Source organism: Xiphophorus maculatus, chromosome 3, assembly GCF_002775205.1.
Source record: "Xiphophorus maculatus strain JP 163 A chromosome 3, X_maculatus-5.0-male, whole genome shotgun sequence".
Classification (NCBI taxonomy): domain Eukaryota; kingdom Metazoa; phylum Chordata; class Actinopteri; order Cyprinodontiformes; family Poeciliidae; genus Xiphophorus; species Xiphophorus maculatus.
The window spans coordinates 32875156-32897500 of NC_036445.1; the positions used below are offsets into that span (position 1 = coordinate 32875156).

General features: G+C 41.5%; 1 protein-coding gene across 2 annotated transcripts in view; it reads right to left on the reverse strand.

The window, feature by feature from the left end:
* aldh2 (aldehyde dehydrogenase 2 family (mitochondrial)) overlaps positions 1 to 22345 on the reverse strand; it is an 87871-nt gene that overhangs the window by 10737 nt on the left and 54789 nt on the right. For both annotated transcript variants that reach the window (XR_002752526.1, XM_023330572.1), the window contains exons 2-9: positions 11861 to 11965; positions 10787 to 10927; positions 9373 to 9452; positions 7818 to 7929; positions 6452 to 6580; positions 5949 to 6062; positions 4741 to 4843; positions 4374 to 4558 (exon numbers count right to left, since the gene is read on the reverse strand). Coding sequence is in view for 1 of the 2 variants with exons in the window: in XM_023330572.1 (XP_023186340.1) it covers positions 4374 to 4558; positions 4741 to 4843; positions 5949 to 6062; positions 6452 to 6580; positions 7818 to 7929; positions 9373 to 9452; positions 10787 to 10927; positions 11861 to 11965 (969 nt within the window). In the remaining variant the exon portion in view is untranslated. The remainder of the gene's footprint in view (positions 1 to 4373; positions 4559 to 4740; positions 4844 to 5948; positions 6063 to 6451; positions 6581 to 7817; positions 7930 to 9372; positions 9453 to 10786; positions 10928 to 11860; positions 11966 to 22345) is intronic.

The window sequence follows — 22345 nt, forward strand, 5'->3', positions numbered from 1 at the left end:
GGGCCTCATGACAAAAAATTAAATTGGGCCCCCCCCATGCAGCTGCTGTTACAATTTCTATCCATCTGACCCAACAAAATGTCACAATTTTAAAGGCTTGCAGCTGCCTTGCTTTCTTTGGTCCTGTTATGGCAACAGATCCAATATCTGTGTCATTCCTTAGACACTGGAAGTAAAGGACGCGTGCAAACCGTGAATTTAACAAAAATTCTTTATCAGTAAAAAGTAACGAAAAAATGCAAATACAAAAATGACGATACGTCAGTTTTACAATTCCTCTTTTTCCTTTTCCAAAACATACACAGCTTACACGGTCAAAAACTATATTGCTCCTTGTCTGGGTAATCCGTCAAGCTTTTTTAATACAATATATGGTCCGACAGGAAGCAAGCCTTTCAAAATAAATCTAAATTTCACAATAAAAATGGCCTGAACAAATATCAGTCTTCTTACTAAATATAATAAAATAAAAAACAAATTATCATACAAATAACTTAAATATTTCCTATTTATGACTAACAGGTCCAATACTGATACTAGCACAATATTTAGTGCTCATGATTTTTACATGCAACAGTCTGCATACAGTAAGCAAGTAGGTTGCTTAAATTTTTAGCTTACTGAAATGTCTCCATATGAACAACAGTCATAGGCAACATGCAAAATATATATGAAGCAATCCAGACTTCTCAAAAAATGCTATGTAGTTGCATTTTGTTCAGCTGCAGTATATAACTTTAATTTAAAAAAATGTTTTCTCCATATTTGTTAAAGTTGTCACCATGTCATGCCAGTTTGTTATGAGACAGATAATCTGTGAAAACAATCAATCTCCTCCACCTGCTCCCTGAGCTGCTATTGCTGGCTAAAGTAATGCACCGTTCCAACCAAAACAACCAATCAGGACCAGGAGGAGGGTCTTAGCGCTGTCAATCAACTTAATTCCCTCACTGCTAAATGTGCTAATGGTGGAAAAACAACTTATCATTACAGGAAAAGTTTTTATCTGCCGTCATTGGTAGCTATGCTAACTAGACTGAGCATTCACAACAGGCTGCGCTAGCTACAGCATAGGGATGAGCAGCACCACATGAGATTGTGATTGACATCGATAAAACCCGCCTCCTGTCTCTGATTAGTTGTTTCTAGATAGCACTGGGAGAAAGCAGAGGAAATAGATTTTCACAGATTATCTCTCATGACATACTGTCAAAACACAATGACAGTTTTAACAAATAGGTAAAAATATATATTTTTTTAAGTTACATACTGCAGCGTTAATTTCACTTAGGAGAGAACGGGTCAGGAGGGACGGGGGTTAGAGCTGCTGCTGACTGACTCATCTGTTGTTAAGTGGTAAAAGCTACAGGGACACGTTAAATATATGAATATGTTGCTAATTTTTTTCCTTAATTCATTAAATGTTAGTGAAATGGAGGCAAGCAATAGCCTGTAGCTAAGCTAACTACGCTAAATGGTTGATAATCTCAGTCTCCCCACTTCTCTTGGAAAAAAACTAGGTTACAAATTGACACTTTTACCTTTTTCTCTCTCTGTCTCTCTATTTTTTTAAAACCTAACTTTATTATTTTTCTTAGCATAGTAACAGCCACAGTCGTTTCTGTCTTCCACTGTCTGCTGCTGAACACGTCACCTCAAGCGCTCCAAGCAGGAACAAACCATTCCCTGCAGATCCAGGGGGGTTCAGGGCAAATGTGTGCTTTTTGGTCAGGGAGGGGGAACATTTATTTTTTACTGCTAAAAACAATCTTAGAAAATACAATATGATTAATTTTGTAATTGACAGGGCCCCATTATTTTGTAATTTCTATGAACAAAAAAGAATGTGGCAGGCACCCTGTTGGTCAGGGGCCCTTAGAATTGTCATAACTTTTCCCCCCTATACGGCGCCCCTAGCACAAGGTCTAATTCAAGAGACAACATTTCCCTATCATCCTGTTATTAAAGTTATTTATTTCAATAAATAACTTATTTTTCTGTTATTAAAGTTAATCATTTCAAAGCACATACATAACCCCTCCCACAACCCCTCAAAACAAAACAAACAAACAACCAAGTCACTGTATATCAAATAAATAATATAAAAGTTTCACAGAAGATTTACATATGCAAATATCCTTGATGGCAGAAACAACAACCAAATTAAACAAAAGTAGTCATTTGTCAGTGTTTTCCAAAACAACAGTTCATTAAAGAAATGTAGTTGTTCCAGTGTTGCAGGAGAGAAAACAGTTCCAGGATTTCTTTAAGTTTTTGTATCTCGTTATTTAGCTTGGCCAGCATTTGTTCAAATGACACATGAACATTAATTCCAACCAGCTCTAAACATTTGTAACAGATGTAGATTTCCAGTCTGGAGATTATTCTGGCAGCCGTGATCATCCCAACCTGCATCAACTTGATTTGGTGTTTTGATTGGACCCCTTGCAGCGTGACATCAAGCGCGAAAGACCCCGCCCCCATTTCCATTGGAGGTTGACAACGACTACTTTTAGTTTTAGCTGATATATTTATTAGGAAAAAAAAAAGGATGCAGTGCTTTGCTACTAATTGTTAACACTAGACAGCTAGATAACAAGGTCAGGAAAAAGTTAGTAGCATAGAAATATAGATTTATATATGGGATAAAGTGGGCGTGGTAAGCTGCTGCTCCCACGACATGGCTCGACCAAAAGGTGGAAACACTAAACGCGTTTTGAGCGTCAGGCGGGTCTGGTTTACTTTCACAGTCTAGTGGAGATGTCGAGGGCCCGCCGCGGCGCGACTTGAAGCGTGACAAACAGTTGTTAGAACACCGGCAGTGGAAAACGACGGCTGGAGCCATTTTAACGCATCTGACGCGCCTCCACATAGACTCTGAACGTAAACCAGACCCGTGAAACGCTAGGTGTAGGGTTAGGGTTAGGCAAAGTGTCAAGTGTCTGCATTCAAAGTGCACATGCGTCGAACTTGAAGCATTGGGCGCGTTTTTGACGTGCGTAACGCGTTTGGTGTGAACACACCAATAGCGTGATCATAGCAGGGTGAACGCCACTGCACTGCTCTCCTCCTCCTCCTGTGACTTGCTTGTACGTCTGCGTGGAATGGCAGGTATGCGTCAACTCTTACTGTCAGCTCCAATTTATTGCAGTTTGAAGACTAATCAAATTTAATAGGTCTTTCCTGTATCTGTATCGCTGCTGTTTTGTTTCTGAACTTCTGTGCGCTCAACTGTCTTTACGTCCAGACTCCGGTGGCTGTCTGACGACTCATTAAGGTTGGGTTTAATGACAGATGGGTTTAGTAAACGGCCACAAAGCCGGGGGCGCAGACCACACATCGTTGCTGTCTGAAGTATACCTTGGTGCACGCCTCCTTTCTCTTTAACTGGACACATGATGACCTGTATCAATACTTACATCAACCTCATCACGAACAGTTCAGCCCGTGGAGGAGCTTTCGCGCTTGCATCACTCTGGTTTTATTTTATTTTTTCCCGGTGACATGATGCATCAAACCATATCAAATGCTTTGTCTACTTAAGTCAGACTCTGTTGATACCGCGGAGCTCTGAAAAACTCGTCCCACAAACTTGAGCAACCAGAACAGTTTCTGTGGCGATTATTAAAAACTCAATAGACAAAAAAATGGAAGAGCTACTAAAGCCACATTAGCGGCATTGAATTAAATCTCCCATTTGTTGAGCATCTCTGCAGCGGATTTAACTCATCATACAGGGCCGGTCCACAGCTGAATGAGGCCTTGAGCAGAATTTGGCTTGGGGGTCCCTCTTGTTGCTATGATCATCAGCACCTCATCAGCATTTCAAAATGAATTCAGTGAAATTTAGGAGAGGGGGAGCAGTTTAATTGGCCAACCTAAAAAGCAATCAGTGATAATTGTGGTTTACTGAAATATATTTGTGAACAAACAGAGCCCAAACTCAAAGATTAAACTCAAAGCATCAGATTTTAGCTATGGTAACTAAAAAAAAAATCTAAATATGAAGATTATTCTTTGAACTTTTACAAAATAAATTTGCCAGCTCCTTAAAATCTTAAATTTTAAACAATTTAAAATCTTTTAACTTATCTATGCTGAAACCATTAAATCAAAGGAAATTTAGCAGCATTGATATTCTGCAAGTCAATGACTTGATGCAATCTGCTGTGTTTCCTCAGACACAAACTGTTTAAACCAATTTGAATATAAACTGAGCTTAATGCACTGAGTAACATTAAGCTCAGTTACTTAATGTTATTCAGCTGATGTGTGACTGAACTGAAATGACTTACTAAAGTGCTATAGAGACGACATTTGTTGTGAAATGTGGCCACATAAATAAACTGAATTGAATTGTGAGAGTTTGTTACCTGAGGGCCCTGCTCAGTCTTGAAGTCAAACGGGTCTCCCACCACTCTTCTTTCAGCACGTGCCACACTGCGCTCCACAAACTCATCGTAGACATCTGATTGGACGAAAACTCGAGAGCCAGCACAGCAACACTGGCCTTGATTGAAAAACAGGCCAATGTGGGACTGCTCCACAGCATTTTCCACTAAAAAATCATTCAAAAAGATTAGGCAGCAACTTTAATGTTATAACAGGCCGTCAGAAAAAAATATTATGCAAAAAAGTAAACGGTGAATATATTTGAATTTAGCACAGAATGGTTTAAAAAGATAATTGTGTCAACACACTAACAACTTAAGTACAACACAGAGTAAAAAGGATACATACAGTTGGCATCAGACAGAATGATATTTGGACTCTTTCCTCCCAGTTCTAATGTGACTTTCTTCAGGTTACTGTTGCCTGCTGCCTGTTGGATCAGATGACCCACCTGACAGAAAAATCTGTTTTAAGATTAAACTGATTTCATTAAATGAAAGAAAAAAATTACCTGCAACATGTGAACCCATTAAACCCTTCTCCTTTACCCTACACCGAAATAAATCTTAGCTGATAGGTACAAAACCTTCCTACAGAAACTGATTCAAGTTGATTCTTATTAGGAGGCAGAATAAGACTAACCTCAAATACCTTTACTGAAAGTTGGTGGTAATAATATTCTCAGTTTCCCAAATGAATTCAAGAATGACAGCACCCTGTTTTAGGGTAGCCTACTCACCACTCTGCCTCTGCATGGATGTCCATGTGTGTGTTCAAATACATGCTGAAAATATGAAAGTACAACTCACCTATGACCCATTCACTGGGATTTTGTAGAAAGTGAAAGTCGAATAGAACTCCACCCATTGACCCGAGTCATTTCATCTTTGGCCATTAGGACCAGCTGTGACTAGTTTAGGGTGAAATCTCTTATCCAAATAAAGACAACACTTACACAGCATACGGATTTATTTAAACACACACTGGAACTTGTTGGATCAATTCATGCTTTCAATGTTGAGGAGGTGATTTATAGAGCTTTTAAAGGGGATATATCATGAAAAATTCATTTGCCATCTATTATGTTTTGTCTATGATGTCACCACATTTGCTATGGAATTGCTAAACAAGGTCATTGACTTCCAGCTAATCAGTTTTGTGAATCTGCCATGTTTTTCCTTTAAAGTGATTTTATAGTCCAACTTCAGCTATACATAAGTTGCAAGTAGCCAAGTCAAACTGTTCGGTTCTAGGGTGTCACAGTGCAGGCCTTTATTGTAATTCTATGGCCAAGCTTAAGTAGAAGAAACAAAATAATCTAAAAAAAAAAGTTCAAATACAGAAGCAAGGCATGCATGGAGAGTAAATTAAGATTTAGCCCATGCAGAAGCAGCAGCCATTATGTGGAGGTCTCCTCATTGAGGAAAGTCTGTCTGTAACAGAGTAGTTCAAGTCAGCTGCCAGATGTGAACTATTCTACCTAAAGCTGTGCACCTGAGGATAGGACCGGACTTTCCTTAAATCCAGATGTGAACAGAACCTTCTGACAGATGTACCTCTGTGGACCCAGTAAAGGCCACCTTGTCAACATCCATGTGGTTGGCAATGGCTGCACCAGCTGTTGGTCCCATTCCAGGCAAGATATTGACCACGCCTTCAGGAAATCCAACCTGAACACAAATTCAAATAACCACTTGCATTTTTATTTTTAGCACAGAAGAGAGAAAAAAAGTCTTAGTCTTTAGTAGGTCTACATGAGGTGCCACGTTCCCATGTTCTTTCCTCTCCTAATTTGTGCGTCCTAAACTCAGTAACGTTTAGCATTTTGGGCAATATCATTTCTACATGGTGTAAGACTCTGTCTAACTGACTAAATATTACATTAGTATTGAAAATGCAAGTTTAAAACTCTTGGAATATATTGGCCAACAAATATTGCACTCCAAACAGTCCTTCATGATATTAATATTGCGATGACACCATTCACAATGTTGTGCAGCCTTAGTCTTTAGGTTGTGTTCAGGCAGAGGTGACTGTAAAACAATAAAAATTGGAATACCTCTTTAATGAGACTGGCCACATAGAGTGCTGTGAGTGGTGTTTGCTCAGCTACTTTCATCACGACAGTATTACCAGTTGCTAAGGCTGGCCCAAGTTTCCAGGCCTGCATCACCAGAGGGAAGTTCCACTGCAGCAAAGAAGAAAAATACAGAGTTCATTACAGTATTGTTACCTTTTGTCTCATGCCAGAACTTCACTGCTGCTAACTCAATGCTGCAGTCATAAGAGTCTTTGCAGACAGCACCAAATTACCTTGCTGACATTCTTATTGGTACCTTTACAGCTCAATGAAACAAAATGTCATCTCAACTGGAAAATGACTCAATTAAAATCACCCACTATCCACCTGAATCTCTTTAGTATGCAAGAGGAAAATAAAGGATTTGATGTTTATTTCAGAAAGATGTTAAGATGGTACAGGGCAGAAGGAAAAAACAAACATGCTATAGGACATTGTTGTATCAGATGCATACTAAAGGAAGAATTCACATGTCAACATTTTACCCTTCAAGTACATTTCTGTCAACAGTTCATTTAGTTATGGGTTAAAAATACAAATGTGTTATATAATTGGAAAAGACTCGGTATTGACAATTTCAGTGGACCTCCAAAATAAGAAACTGGTCACATACAGTAAGTACATTGTTCAGGGGTGATTTTGATAAGACTCTTTCATGCCAAACATCTTCAAAGTTCTCAGGGTTCTTTCTATGTACTGGGATCTTCAGTTCAGTTTTTCATTAGATTACAAGTCAGGTGCTTTACTCTGCCATTCTAACAGTTTTTCTCTGAAACCATTGCAGAGTTTTCTTGACATGCGTTTTGAACAAGTTTTTTTTCTGAGTCTTATCAAGAATGTCCTGGAAAATTTCTCCATTCATCTTTATTTCAGTCACAAGAAGTTTTCCAGTTCCATCTCCTGTAAAACAACCCACATCGTCTTTCTCCATCATATAAACTTAATTTTTGACATGGTATTTATAGGATATTGAAACATTCTTCCTCCAAATATGTCATGCCCAAAGACACCCACAACGTTCGGTTGTTAGAACAGGTGTACCGCGTACAGAGGCTACAGTCCTCAAAGTAGCTGCCACAGAAAGGAATCTGGGTCTTAGGCCATTTTAGGCCCCTTCTTTATCTACCATTTTTCCTGTTTGATTAATGTTCAATAGAGGCCATAGTGCCAAACATAAGTAGTGTTCTTTCCACTTGATTTTTCAAAGTGTCAAAAGGATAGTGAAATATACATAATATTGTCAAATATTGGTGATTAGCCATAACATTAATATTGGCCCAATTTTTCATATTGGTGCATCCCTAGTTTCAAATACACATAAATAAATTATATAAAACATACATACAGGTATTAGCTGTCCACAGACTCCAACAGGTTCATGTCTGGTATAGGTGAAGTAATCTCCATCAACAGGGATGGTCTTCCCCTCCCACTTGTCTGCCCAACCTGCATAGTACCTAAACACAGCAAATACTAAATTGCAGTATCTACCATATGGTGCAACACAGATTGTCAGTTGTTTTTTTTTTGTTTGTTTGTTTTAATCAGATGTCAGCTGTGGAAGTCAAATTTGCACAAACACTCAAAATGACCCAAAATGTCAGCTTTCAGCTTATGTACTATGAAATCCTTCATAGAACACACTACACAGAACAATGATGTTCCAAATGGATTTTTCACAAACAGACATGTCCAAACTTCAGCAGAGATTTTGTTTGATGACTGTCTACATGCTCTGTGACACAGTCTGCCAGACTTTTGACTAAAAAACTCTAAGGCCTACATGGAACACACGTCTGTGCCCGACTTTGCCTTCTCAGTGAAATCACAAGTGGATTTGGAAACAGATCCTTATTACAAAGAAAAGAAGACTTAAAGGAGCAGTATTATGCATTTTCCTGTAAAATGGCTCCATGTTAGCTTCAGCTGTTAAAAGAAATGCTGCATACATCAACTCTAACATAAAAAAAATTTACTTTGTAATTTAACACCTTGAATTTGGGCCTGTGTCTTTTTAAAAGTTCCTGCTCTTTCTGAAACCTGGCCTTCAGGAAGTCATCACAACATGGCTCCTCTATTAACCCTCTAACAACTTTATTAGTTTGGCACTGAAAAGTAGCTGGTATGAGATCAGCAGACACACAGTTCCACTAGGAGACTGCTGTGGAAATTTCTGTTATCAAAGAATAAGAGTCTGTTTTAATAATTAGAGAAAGATCAATCTTTGTGTTTATGTTTCTTTATTTAAAGGCAAAAAAGTGTTCAAAGACCCATGTCACTGAACACAGTCAGCAGAAGAGCCCTGAACAACACAACACATGATTATATAGTTACAGCAAAACAAACCCAAAGTCTGAACTTATCTCATGAGGTTTTGTCCTCATGCTGTCACGAAATGGTGCGGTGTTGGTGATGGTGAGGTGGACGCTTGTAAACCCAGGTAAAGATGAATAATGAATTTAATAAAGAATGTCCAGAAAATCCACACAACCAGGCAGCACAACTGAGCAGAAGCCAGGGCTCAACGCCGGTAGCAACTGGTAATTTGAATGGACCAGACGAAGGACTGAACGCACATTCGACGCTGACAAGACAAGGACCCGACGAGGTCTCTCACACTTACACAGTAACAATGAAAAAAAAAAACATAAAACATACATAACACTATGAATCCAAACTTGGGTAAAGTTAAAATGAAATAAAGAAATAAAGTTAAGTAAGGTTAAAATGAAATTTTCTATTACACAACTAACTAGTCTGAAGGAGCTGCATGGGGAAAGCTGCTCTGTGAGGCAGAAGCTCTGATGGTTACAATTATAATGACACCAAAGCAGCTTTAAAATGACCAGTCTTAAAAATAAATAAATAAAAAACCAACACATTGTTTGGGGGATTCTTACCTGAGACATTTCACAACCAAGGGTAAATCAGCCATATAGGAAATGACATACGGCTTCCCGTTGTCCAAGGTCTCCAGTTCCTGAGGCAAGAACATAGTTTCAAATACAAAGGTGGATTTTTGTCGAGTAGAAGCTCACTATCTAAAAGCTTTATTACAATTTAATTAACTGGTGTAAAGAAAAAATGTATTAACAATGTTTAAATAATTTTAAATGTACACTTTATGATGTTTTTATTAAAGGTTTGCACTCAGTTGCAGCTCAGCAGGACATATGCTCTTCTGACCCTCCTCAAATAAGTGAAGAACATGGCGTTGAGCGGTTAGAAATGTTAGACATGGCTAAGGTGATAAGCCTAGTTTGTAGAAGTTCAGTTACTAGTATCTGTTTAGCCATCAGCAGAGAGACTTTTTGGAGAAACGCCTATTTGGACACAGAAAGAAAGTAGAAGTTATCTACTATGTTTCGTTAGACAAACCTAAAAGGGTGTCTTATCCACAAGAAACACGGAGAATATGGCCAGAGTTGAGCTGTGAATGTGTATGCAACCCTGCTCAACTGAAACTTACAGATAAGTAACTTATAGATTTTTGTCTGACACTTGAGCCAAGGGGTGTGGCTACGTAATGTGTGATGAGGGGACGTTCAGCCCCAAGTCAGAACTCATCCAATTCTCACTGAGATGTGAGCTTTGTATGTTTTCTCCATTTGCAAATGTTAATTAAAGCTGTGTTTGTTCTCTCCTAAAGCTGAAGTTTGGTCTCGAATTTTGTGCAAGAGTGGTTGGCAACAAGGTCAGTTTCTGAACAACATACTGACTCACTGTTCAATATGGTCCTCCCATTTTCTTACAATGAAAGGGGAACCACTTTCAAATACAAACGGTGGATATTTTAGTATTGAACCCAAATCTTGTCCAAGTGCGAGAAAAAAAAAATCTAAACTATTTACCAACAATTAAAATTCAACACCAAACTGCATTCTGCTTAAAACACCTTCATTAGAAATTTTAAAGAGCATATTTTCCAGTAGTCACATGACTACATTTTATTAAAACTAATTTGGTAAAAACAAATAGAGAGGCTGCTAACTGATCTGATGATGGCTTCACTGTGTTGGCATTGTGATTTTAGGATTTATGACTTTAGTCTTAGCAAAAACAGATTACATCCAGAGAAACTGTAATATGGCAAATCAGATTATTTATATACTAACAGAACAACAAATTCAATCTATGAGACTGAGCCTGCTTGCTGTAGACCCTTATGCCAATTTCATACATATTCAAAATTTAAATTAATGAAAAGAAATGTAAGCATGTTATCTACTGGACTGGACTATTAAAAGTAAGAATGTCACCAGACATTCGTTCAAAAGCTGTTTGACTCTGTTGTAACATTAAATATGAACTCACAGCGAGGTAGGCAGAATCTCTTTCAATAGCGTCGGCTAATTTGTAAAGAAGTCTGCCCCGATCAGATGCATCCATACGGCGCCAAGGTGAGCCCAGCCTAAAGGCGTTACGTGCGGCCTTCACTGCCTTATCTACATCTGCCTGAAAAAGAAGAAGCAGTTCATTTTTACCACAAGGCTTGAGGTACCGTTTAACAATAAAATACAGTAGACAAAAACTGTTTGTGCAGTGACATTGTCACTTTGACCGGCGGAGGCTCTGCGTTTAAAGAAGGAAGTGAGGCAACAAATGTCTTTGAGGTGGATTTATTTGGGAGCTCCAAATCTTCATTACACCAGCACCCTCTTAATGGAAGTTGGTATGCTCCAGGAGCATTCGTCTCCCTCTCTGATCCACCTTGCTGAGACACACCCAGAAAGGCAAATACTCAATTAACTCAAATTGAACTAATCTAAATCAAAACGAACTGACATTTTCCACATTCTCCGAACAGGAAAGATGGCCAGTCTCCCCACCCACAAAGAATGTTCACTAAATGTCACAATATAACTAAACAAAGAACTAATACAAACACATTTGAACTGAAAACAACATAATATCAATAATCAACATGGGATGGAACCCGTGGTCTCCATCACAGACATTTTCTGCTTTCTGCCAGGAAACACAGAAGGATTACAAGAACCCCAGAAGACTTTATCTAAAGGACTTCCCCTGATCTGAAACCGAGTTGCCAAGGCAACAGATCCAGCTGCCTTGGCAGTTCTGAGGCTTTTGGGATAGATGGTTTGTTCAGCAAGTTCTGGGTCCTCTTCCAGTTGGACATGTTTGGAAAACCTTCAAACAGGGCATCCTGATCACCAGCCTGAACTATAACTACTGAGCTACTACTATAGCTCTGCTGTAGCTCCTCATCCCAACTCTGAGGCCGAGTTCAGTCACCCTGCAGAGGAAGCTCATTCTAGCTCACTTAATATTTTCTGTATTTTTAGCAGTATCTAATTAAAAAGGAGAACAAAAATGAAAAGCAAACCTTGTAACTCACACAAAGTGCATCTTCTTCCTGTCATTTACCTTATCAGCCTCTGCAACCTGGCAGATGATTTCTTCAGTGGATGGATTGATCGTAGGAAAGGTTTTCCCACTCACAGCTTCCTGCCATTCATTGTTAATAAACAGCTGAAACACAAAACACCATTTAGAGAGATTTCCACTTAATTCTCTGATAATATTTCAATAAATACAAAGTAACTAAATAGTCCACAAAAACAAGAAAATTAAAGCTTTCACATCCTCCATAGGAATGGTTTCCTCAAAAATGACTTGATTATATATCCTGCTGGTCAATGTTGTTTTGTATAGTAATCTGCAGGTCACTGCACCCATCAGCTCAAAGTAACACATTTCAATTTTTCTCCTTTGATGAGCATAGTGTAGATTTATTTAACATTGTTTGCAGGCTTTTATATTTGAATTCTGGTTTAATTGGAGCAGCAGCAGTTGTTTTCTCTCAGTGAGAGTTGAGCCTGTAGTTGATGGATTTGTTTCTAGCAGCAGTCCAGCCTTTCCAGGACCGTCGTCTTCTGTTCTACTTACCTGATACAAACCAAAACGAAAGCTTTTTGTTCTTCTGTGTTTTTGTTTCAGAAAAATTGTTTTGAGAGCCTGCTTAGAGTTGCAGGCTCAAAGTAGCAGACGTTAGATGTTAATAATAAAATATTATTATTATTAGAACCTGCTACTTTCATAGTGGCTTGTATTAAGGTAATGTCTGCTACTTTATATTAAAGTAATTCTTTATATTAAAGAGCCTGCTACCATAGTCGTAGCATCCATATGCGCATGCGCATTACCACAAGGTAGGACGGATTGATGGTAGCACTTAGAAAACCTGTTCTGTTACCTGGCCTTGGTTTTAACCAGACAGGTGGAGATTTTATTTTGAAAACAAGGAATCATTAAAGATACAAACACAAGTAAATTTAGATTAAACTTTGCTTACAAATTCAATTAATCTACACCATCCTAACCCTAATGTGACTCTACGGGCTGGATTAGACTTTTCGTTAAAAAATAAAAATAGGTCAAGCTAAGTTTTTTTCACTGCGAGTCCTGCTGTTCGTATTTGGAACCACATTTGTCACTTCTTGCCAATACTGACACACACAGTCAGTAATTTTACTTTACAAACATAAAGAACCGTAAAGCGGGTAAACCTGAAACAGGTGTTATAGATTAACTGGTGGCTAAATTAACTGGTGACGGAATCTGGGAGACACAGATGTTTCTGTGGGCGTGGCTTTTTAGGACCCCTTTACCGAACCGGGAAATAAACAATACGACAATCTTAAAGAACTACAAATCTTTGCAAAAATGCTATCCAATTCCGTAAGACAACCATCAAGATCTCGGGAATAACTAATTAGAAAGACTTTTATTGGTCTACCATGGACCGTTATGTTGCCTTTTTTGTTTTTACATTAATCTGCAAAATCACCAAAACATGTAAATTACGCAGAACTTGTCCTGATTGATGTGTTGCTTCAGAGGTTGAAAGGAAAATCGAAATAGCTCTCAAGATGCCATAAGCAGATCTCAAAGCAAAGATTAATCCCTGAAAGCCACATAAATGTTGAAAAGCCATGGGATTAAAAATAAAATGTTTAAAAAGATCGACTGGCTATGTTGTTTTTCACATCTCCCTCATATTGTATGATATTTCAATTAGATATCCACAAAACAATAGCGAAATCTTTTTAAATACTGTTTTTGTATCATTCTATCATTTATTTCCTAGTTCATTTACAGAAGACATGGCTACCGCAGATCTATGTGGCAATGTCATTTCTCCTTTATTGTTGATATTTTTTCTCATAATTTAACTAAACATTCATATTCTTTTCATCAAGTGACTAATACTCAACTATAAGAGACAAAAAACTATTGTCTTATATACTTTTACATCAGAAACGGGTTCAAATCTTCATTCAAACTGAGATTCTGAAAGTGTCACCAGTTAATCCAGGTTTGCTTCTTAAAGCGCGAAGTGTCCGTTAGATCAGAGTCAGTAACAGGTTGGATTATTGGACATCTGTCGGCCGATATAGTTTAGTGGAGAAAACATTGCTCTCGGAGCTCAGCGACCTCTGGTACGAGTTCAGTTAGAGATGTCGTCTAATTAGGCCCGAGCAGCAAAGCGCTGCGAAGGCCTATTGTATCTGTACTGTTTATTATTATTATTATTATTATTATTAGGCCCGAGCAGCAAAGCGCTGCGAAGGCCTATTGTATCTGTACTGTTTATTAGGCCCGAGCAGCAAAGCGCTGCGAAGGCCTATTGTATCTGTACTGTTTATTAGGCCCGAGCAGCAAAGCGCTGCGAAGGCCTATTGTATCTGTGCTGTTTATTATTAGGCCCGAGCAGCAAAGCGCTGCGAAGGCCTATTGTATCTGTACTGTTTCTTATTATTAGGCCCGAGCAGCAAAGCGCTGCGAAGGCCTATTGTATCTGTACTGTTTTATTATTATTCTTCCACCCATTTCGTGGGCCCATTTGGGGGCTTTATCATATTCAAAAACTCACCAAACTTGGCGGAAGCGACTAGGCGGTTTAAAAATTTTGAATTTTAAGGTCGCCGCAAAAATCGCAAAAAAAATTGCTCAACGGCGGCAACTAGCAATTTTCAAAAGACCCATTGCTATTCACTTACTTCATCGTAGAGACTTGAAATTCGGTACAGTTGTAGAGCTCACTAAGACGCTCAGAATTTACAAGTAATGTCATAGTGCAAGTATCGCAGGAAGTCGGCCATTTTGTATTGAAGGTCCATTTTGGACCTCGATTTTGACGTTTACAGCCTTCGTATTTGATCGAACTCCTCCTAGGGATTTCGATTGATCGGCTTCAAACTCGGTCAGTCTGATCATAAGGCATGTCTGATTTAAAGTTATCAAATTGGTGAGTTTTGGAGCATGTTGAAGGGGGGTTAGCAGGGGTCAAAGTTCACCTACACGCCATGAAACAAAAACCTCTTATATTTCCTATACAAAAACACATAGAGGGACCAAACTTTCAGTGATTGATCGACATCAGGTGTCCTAAAATACCCTGCAGTGAAATTTTTTTTTTATGTAGGCCACGCCCCCTGAGAGCAGGAAGTGTAATGTTTTACTGTGAACGGTCGCTATCTTAGCCCTTTGACCTAATCAACATGAAACTGTGTCCAGAGACAGAAGACATGTTGGTGTGTTGTGGATTCCAACCCCGACCGGCTGCGATGAAGCAGGTGGGCGTGGCGGCGTTGCGAACGCCATCGAATTTCGTTTGGCTCTGAATTCCACAGTTTCGGGGTGAGCTGCTCCAAACTCACTAGGATGGATCCTTATCCATCCCCGAACAGGAATCCATAGCGATATTTGGTGGGCGTGGCCTAATTTTTCTATAGCGACCCCTAGAGTATTTTAAATGAACAGCCCCAAGCCATGCTTAAACCTAGAATTACGAAACTTGGTACACATGTGTATCTTGTCGGGACGTACAAAAAAGTCTCTTAGAGCCATGCTCTAAACCCAACAGGAAGTCGGCCATTTTAGATTGAAGTTCATTTGACCTCGATTTTGACGTTTACAGCCTTTGCATTTGATCGAACTCCTCCTAGGGTTTTCGATTGATCGGCTTCAAACTCGGTCAGTCTGATCATAAGGCATGTCTGATTTAAAGTTATCAAATTGGTGACTGTATGAGCTTGCTGAAGGGGGGTTACCAGGGGTCAAAGTTCACCTACTCGCCATGAAACACGAAACTCTTATATTTCCTATATAAAAACACATAGAGGGACCAAACTTTCTGTTATTGATCATCAATAGGTGTCCTAAAATACCCTGTGGTGAAATTATGACATCGCTTAGGCCACGCCCCCTGAGAACAGGAAGTGTCATGTTTTACTGTGAACGGTCGCTATCTTAGCCCTTTGACCTAATCAACATGAAACTGTGTCCAGAGACAGAAGACATGTTGGTGTGTTGTGGATCCAAGCCCTGACCGGCTGCGATGAAGCAGCTGGGTGTGGCGGCGTGGCGAAGTGACCTGTAACGCCGATGCCATACGTTTGCTTCTAGATTCCACATGTTTCGACCGAGCTGCACCAAACTTGGCCTGACTCATCCTGGTGTGATGCCTGACAATGCTTTGTCATCATATTATGACGTCATCTAAGCCCCGCCCCTCAGAATGAATTAGAGAGATCTTCTGTGTAATTACATAATAAACAGTCCATGTTCGTTGTTTGTAGGGCAATGCTGCCCTCTGCTGCCCACTGAAATAGTTTCATTATTTCAGTAATTCGACACCAGAGGGCAGCATTGCCCTACGGAATGACAGTTCAATGTTGAATTAAAGAGGAAAAAATTAAATAATTTGTAATTCTAACACAAAAACTGACAGAGACACCAAACCTTCAGTTATTGATCATTATCTTGTGTCCAATAATATCCAATGGTTAAATGATGACATCACGTAGGCCACGCCCCCTGACAACAGGAAGTCTTGTATTTTACTGTGAACGGTCGATAGCTTCTGCACCAAACTTTGCACGAGTGACCCTGGTGGGATCCCTGACGACCCTGTGTCATCATATTATGACGTCATCTAAGCCCCGCCCCCTCAGAACAGGAAGTGTCTTTTTTTTCCTTGGAAAGCTCCGTTTATGGCTCTCTTGACCTAATCAAGGTAATTCAGATGATGAGCTCTGTCAATGCTCGCTTCTGGCTGAACCGTGTGGGCGTGGCCAAAGGGCGAATATCAGTCCCTCGCCATATGCATACGTTTGGCTCTTATTCACGCATGGATCATCCGATTGGCGCCAAACTGGATATGTATGACCTTTGTTCACCTCTAAAGAGCCCGACGGATTTGAGATGTAATTTGACTCCACTGCGCCCCCTAAGTTGATACATCGGCCGTATCTCCTCGACGCATCGACCGATCTGCGCCAGATTTTTCGACAGTCGTCGGGGAGCGCCGCCGAACGCATTCACGCGTGTCGCCCGGTGGACGGGCGGGGAAAACGCGCGACAGCTCCTGCGGCGGCTGGCGTGCGGCGGTGCTGGAAACTGCGGCGGAGCTTCCGCGGTGGGGAGCGGGCTGCGGCTCTGGAAACCGAGCGAGAGCTTCTGCGGTGGCCGGAACCCCCGCGGTGGCCAATAGGCCGGAGCGGCGCTTGCTGCGAGGGCCGCCCGAGGCTGCTTGCAGCTTTAATTAGGCCCGAGCAGCAAAGCGCTGCGAAGGCCTATTGTTTCTGTACTGTTTCTTATTATTATTACGATTCTGCCCCCCTAAAGAGGAGCCTTTTTGGGGGCTTTATCATATTCAAAAACTCACCAAACTTGGCGGTGGCGACTAGAAAATTTAAAAATTTTGAATTTTAAGGTTGTCGCAAAAATCGCAAAAAAAATTGCTGAACGGCAGCAACTAGCAATTTTCTGTTGACACAATGGTATGAACGTACTTCATCGTAGAGACATGAAATTTGGTACACATGTAGAGCTCACCAAAAGACTCAGAACTTACATTTAATGTTATAAGCCAACTATCACAGGAAGTCGGCCATTTTGTATTGAACGTCCATTTTTTACCTCGATTTTGACGTTTACAGCCTTCGTATTTGATCGAACTCCTCCTAGGGATTTCGATTGATCGACTTCAAACTTGGTCAGTCTGATCATAAGGCATGTTTGATTTAAAGTTATCAAATTGGTGAGTTTTGGAGCATGTTGAAGGGGGGTTAGCAGGGGTCAAAGTTCACCTACTCGCCATGAAACACGAAACTCTTATATTTCCTATACAAAAGCACATAGAGGGACCAAACTTTCAGTGATTGATCGACATCAGGTGGCTTACAATACCATATGGTCAAATGATGACATCACTTAGGCCACGCCCCCTGAGAACAGGAAGTGTCATGTTTTACTGTGAACGGTCGCTCTCTTAGCCCTTTGACCTAATCAACATGAAACTGTGTCCAGACACAGAAGACATGTTGGTGTGTTGAGGATTCCAACCCCGACCGGCTTTGAGATAGCAGCTGGGCGTGGCGGCGTGGCGAAGTGACCTGTAACGCCGATGCCATACGTTTGCTTCTAGATTCCACATGTTTCGACCGAGCTGCATCAAACTTGGCCTGAGTGATCCTGGAGGCTTGCCCGTCAATCCTAAGTCATCACATTATGACGTCATCTAAGCCCCGCCCCCTGGGAACCGGAAGTGCCGTTTTTTTCCTTGGAAAGCTCTGTTTATGGCTCTCTTGACCTAATCAAGTTGATTCTGTGTTGGATGACAGATAGGAAGTTGATCTCGCTTGCTTTAAAGTGCCAAGAGTTTTCAATGGCGGCAACGCCGTTCGTATACGTTTGCCTCTACATTCCACATATTTTGACCGAGCTGCATCAAACTTGGCCTGAGTGATCCTGGAGGCTTGCCCGTCAATCCTACGTCATCACATTATGACGTCATCTAAGCCCCGCCCCCTCGGAACCGGAAGTGCCGTTTTTTTCCTTGGAAAGCTCTGTTTATGGCTCTCTTGACCTAATCAAGTTGATTCTGTGTTGGATGACAGATAGGAAGTTGGTCTCGCTTGCTTTAAAGTCCCAAGTGTTTTCAATGGCGGCAACGCCGTTCGTATACGTTTGCCTCTACATTCCACATATTTTGACCGAGCTGCATCAAACTTTGCCTGAGTAATCCTGGTGGTATGCCCGTCGATCCTACGTCATCACATTATGACGTCATCTAAGCCCCGCCCCCTCACAACAGGAAGTGCCATTTTTTTCCTTGGAAAGCTCTGTTTATGGCTCTCTTGACCTAATCACGATGATTCGGATGATAAACTCTGTCAATGCTCGCTGCTGGCTGAACCGTGTGGGCGTGGCCAAATGGCGAATATCAGTCCCTCGCCATATGCATACGTTTGGCTCTTATTCAGGCATAGATCATCCGATTGGCTCCAAACTGGATCTGTATGACCTTTGTTCACCTCTAAAGAGCCCAACGGGTTTGAAATGTAATTTGGCTCCACTGCGCCCCCTAAGTTAATACATGGGTTGTATCTCCTCGACGCATCGACCGATCTGCGCCACATTTTTTGACAGTCGTCGGGGAGCGCTGCCGAACGCATTCACGCGTGTCGCCTGGTGGACGGGCGGGGAAAATGCGCGACAGCTTCTGCGGTGGCTAGCGGGCGGCGGTGCTGAAAACTGCGGCGGAGCTTCTGCGGTCGGGAGTTGGCTGCGGCTCTGGAAATCGTGCGAGACCTTCTGCGGTGGCTGGAACCCCCGCGGTGGCCAATAGGCCGGAGCGGCGCTTGCTGCGAGGGCCGCCCGAGGCTGCTTGCAGCTTTAATTCTTCTTACGATTCTGCCCCCCTCTTCGTGCGCCTTTTTGGGGGCTTTATCATATTCAAAAACTCACCAAACTTGGCGGAAGCGACTAGGCGGTTTAAAAATTTTGAATTTTAAGGTCGCCGCAAAAATCGCAAAAAAAATTGCTCAACGGCGGCAACTAGCAATTTTCAACAGACCCATTGCTATTCACTTACTTCATCGTAGAGACTTGAAATTCGGTACAGTTGTAGAGCTCACTAAGACGCTCAGAATTTACAAGTAATGTCATAGTGCAAGTATCACAGGAAGTCGGCCATTTTGTATTGAAGGTCCATTTTTTACCTCGAGTTTGACGTTTACAGCCTTCGTATTTGATCGAACTCCTCCTAGGGATTTCGATTGATCGGCTTCAAACTCGGTCAGTCTGATCATAAGGCATGTCTGATTTAAAGTTATCAAATTGGTGAGTTTTGGAGCATGTTGAAGGGGGGTTAGCAGGGGTCAAAGTTCACCTACACGCCATGAAACAAAAACCTCTTATATTTCCTATACAAAAACACATAGAGGGACCAAACTTTCAGTGATTGATCGTCATCGGGTGTCCTAAAATACCCTACAGTGAAATTTTTTTTTTATGTAGGCCACGCCCCCTGAGAGCAGGAAGTGTAATGTTTTACTGTGAACGGTCGCTATCTTAGCCCTTTGACCTAATCAACATGAAACTGTGTCCAGAGACAGAAGACATGTTGGTGTGTTCTGGATTCCAACCCCGACCGGCTGCGATGAAGCAGGTGGGCGTGGCGGCGTTGCGAACGCCATCGAATTTCGTTTGGCTCTGAATTCCACAGTTTCGGGGTGAGCTGCTCCAAACTCACTAGGATGGATTCTTATCCATCCCCAAACAGGAATCCATAGCGAAATTTGGTGGGCGTGGCCTAATTTTTCTATAGCGACCCCTAGAGTATTTTAAATGAACAGCCCCAAGCCATGCTTAAACCTAGAATTACGAAACTTGGTACACATGTGTATCTTGTCGGGACGTACAAAAAAGTCTCTTAGAGCCATGCTCTAAACCCAACAGGAAGTCGGCCATTTTAGATTGAAGTTCATTTGACCTCGATTTTGACGTTTACAGCCTTTGCATTTGATCGAACTCCTCCTAGGGTTTTCGATTGATCGGCTTCAAACTCGGTCAGTCTGATCATAAGGCATGTCTGATTTAAAGTTATCAAATTGGTGACTGTATGAGCTTGCTGAAGGGGGGTTACCAGGGGTCAAAGTTCACCTACTCGCCATGAAACACGAAACTCTTATATTTCCTATACAAAAACACATAGAGGGACCAAACTTTCAGTAATTGATCATGATTAGGTGTCCTAAAATACCCTGTGGTGAAATGATGACATCGCTTAGGCCACGCCCCCTGAGAACAGGAAGTGTCATGTTTTCCTATGAACGGTTGCTATCTTACCCCTTTGACCTAATCAACATGAAACTGTGTCCAGAGACAGAAGACATGTTGGTGTGTTGTGGATTCAAGCCCTGACCGGCTGCGATGAAGCAGCTGGCTGTGGCGGCGTGGCGAAGTGACCTGTAACGCCGATGCCATACGTTTGCTTCTAGATTCCATATATTTCGACCGAGCTGCACCAAACTTTGCCTGACTCATCCTGGTGTGATACCTGACAATGCTATGTCATCATATTATGACGTCATCTAAGCCCCGCCCCCTCAGAATGAATTAGAGAGATCTTCTGTGTAATTACATAATAAACAGTCCATGTTCGTTGTTTGTAGGGCAATGCTGCCCTCTGCTGCCCACTGAAATAGTTTCATTATTTCAGTAATTCGACACCAGAGGGCAGCATTGCCCTACGGAATGAAAGTTCAATGTTGTAATGGAGGAAAAAATTAAATAATTAGTAATTCTAACACAAAAACTCACAGAGACACCAAACGTTCAGTGATTGATCATAATCGAGTGTCCAATAATATCCAATGGTTAAATGATGACATCACTTAGGCCCCGCCCCCTCGGAACAGGAAGTGCTATTTTTTTACTTGGAAAGCTCTGTTTATGGCTCTCTTGACCTAATCAAGATGATTCGGATGATAAACTCTGTCAATGCTCGCTGCTGGCTGAACCGTGTGGGCGTGGCCAAATGGCGAATATCAGTCCCTCGCCATATACATACGTTTGGCTCTTATTCAGGCATAGATCATCCGATTGGCGCCAAACTGGATATGTATGACCTTTGTTCACCTCTAAAGAGCCCGACGGGTTTGAAATGTAATTTGGCTCCACTGCGCCCCCTAAGTTAATACATGGGCTGTATCTCCTCGACGCATCGACCGATCTGCACCAGATTTTTTGACAGTCGTCGGGGAGCGCTGCTGAACGCATTCACGCGTGTCGCCTGGTGGATGGGTGTGGAAAATGCGCGACAGCTTCTGCGGTGGCTAGCGGGCGGCGGTGCTGGAAACTGCGGCGGAGCTTCTGCGGTGGGGAGTTGGCTGCGGCTCTGGAAATCGTGCGAGAGCTTCTGCGGTGGCTGGAACCCCCGCGGTGGCCAATAGGCCGGAGCGGCGCTTGCTGCGAGGGCCGCCCGAGGCTGCTTGCAGCTTTAATTAGGCCCGAGCAGCAAAGCGCTGCGAAGGCCTATTGTATCTGTACTGTTTATTATTATTATTCTTACCCCCTCTTCGTGCGCCTTTTTGGGGGCTTTATCATATTCAAAAACTCACCAAACTTGGCGGAAGCGACTAGGCGGTTTAAAAATTTTGAATTTTAAGGTCGCCGCAAAAATCGCAAAAAAAATTGCTCAACGGCGGCAACTAGCAATTTTCAACAGACCCATTGCTATTCACTTACTTCATCGTAGAGACTTGAAATTCGGTACAGTTGTAGAGCTCACTAAGACGCTCAGAATTTACAAGTAATGTCATAGTGCAAGTATCACAGGAAGTCGGCCATTTTGTATTGAAGGTCCATTTTTTACCTCGAGTTTGACGTTTACAGCCTTCGCATTTGATCGAACTCCTCCTAGGGATTTCGATTGATCGGCTTCAAACTCGGTCAGTCTGATCATAAGGCATGTCTGATTTAAAGTTATCAAATTGGTGAGTTTTGGAGCATGTTGAAGGGGGGTTACCAGGGGTCAAAGTTCAGCTACACGCCATGAAA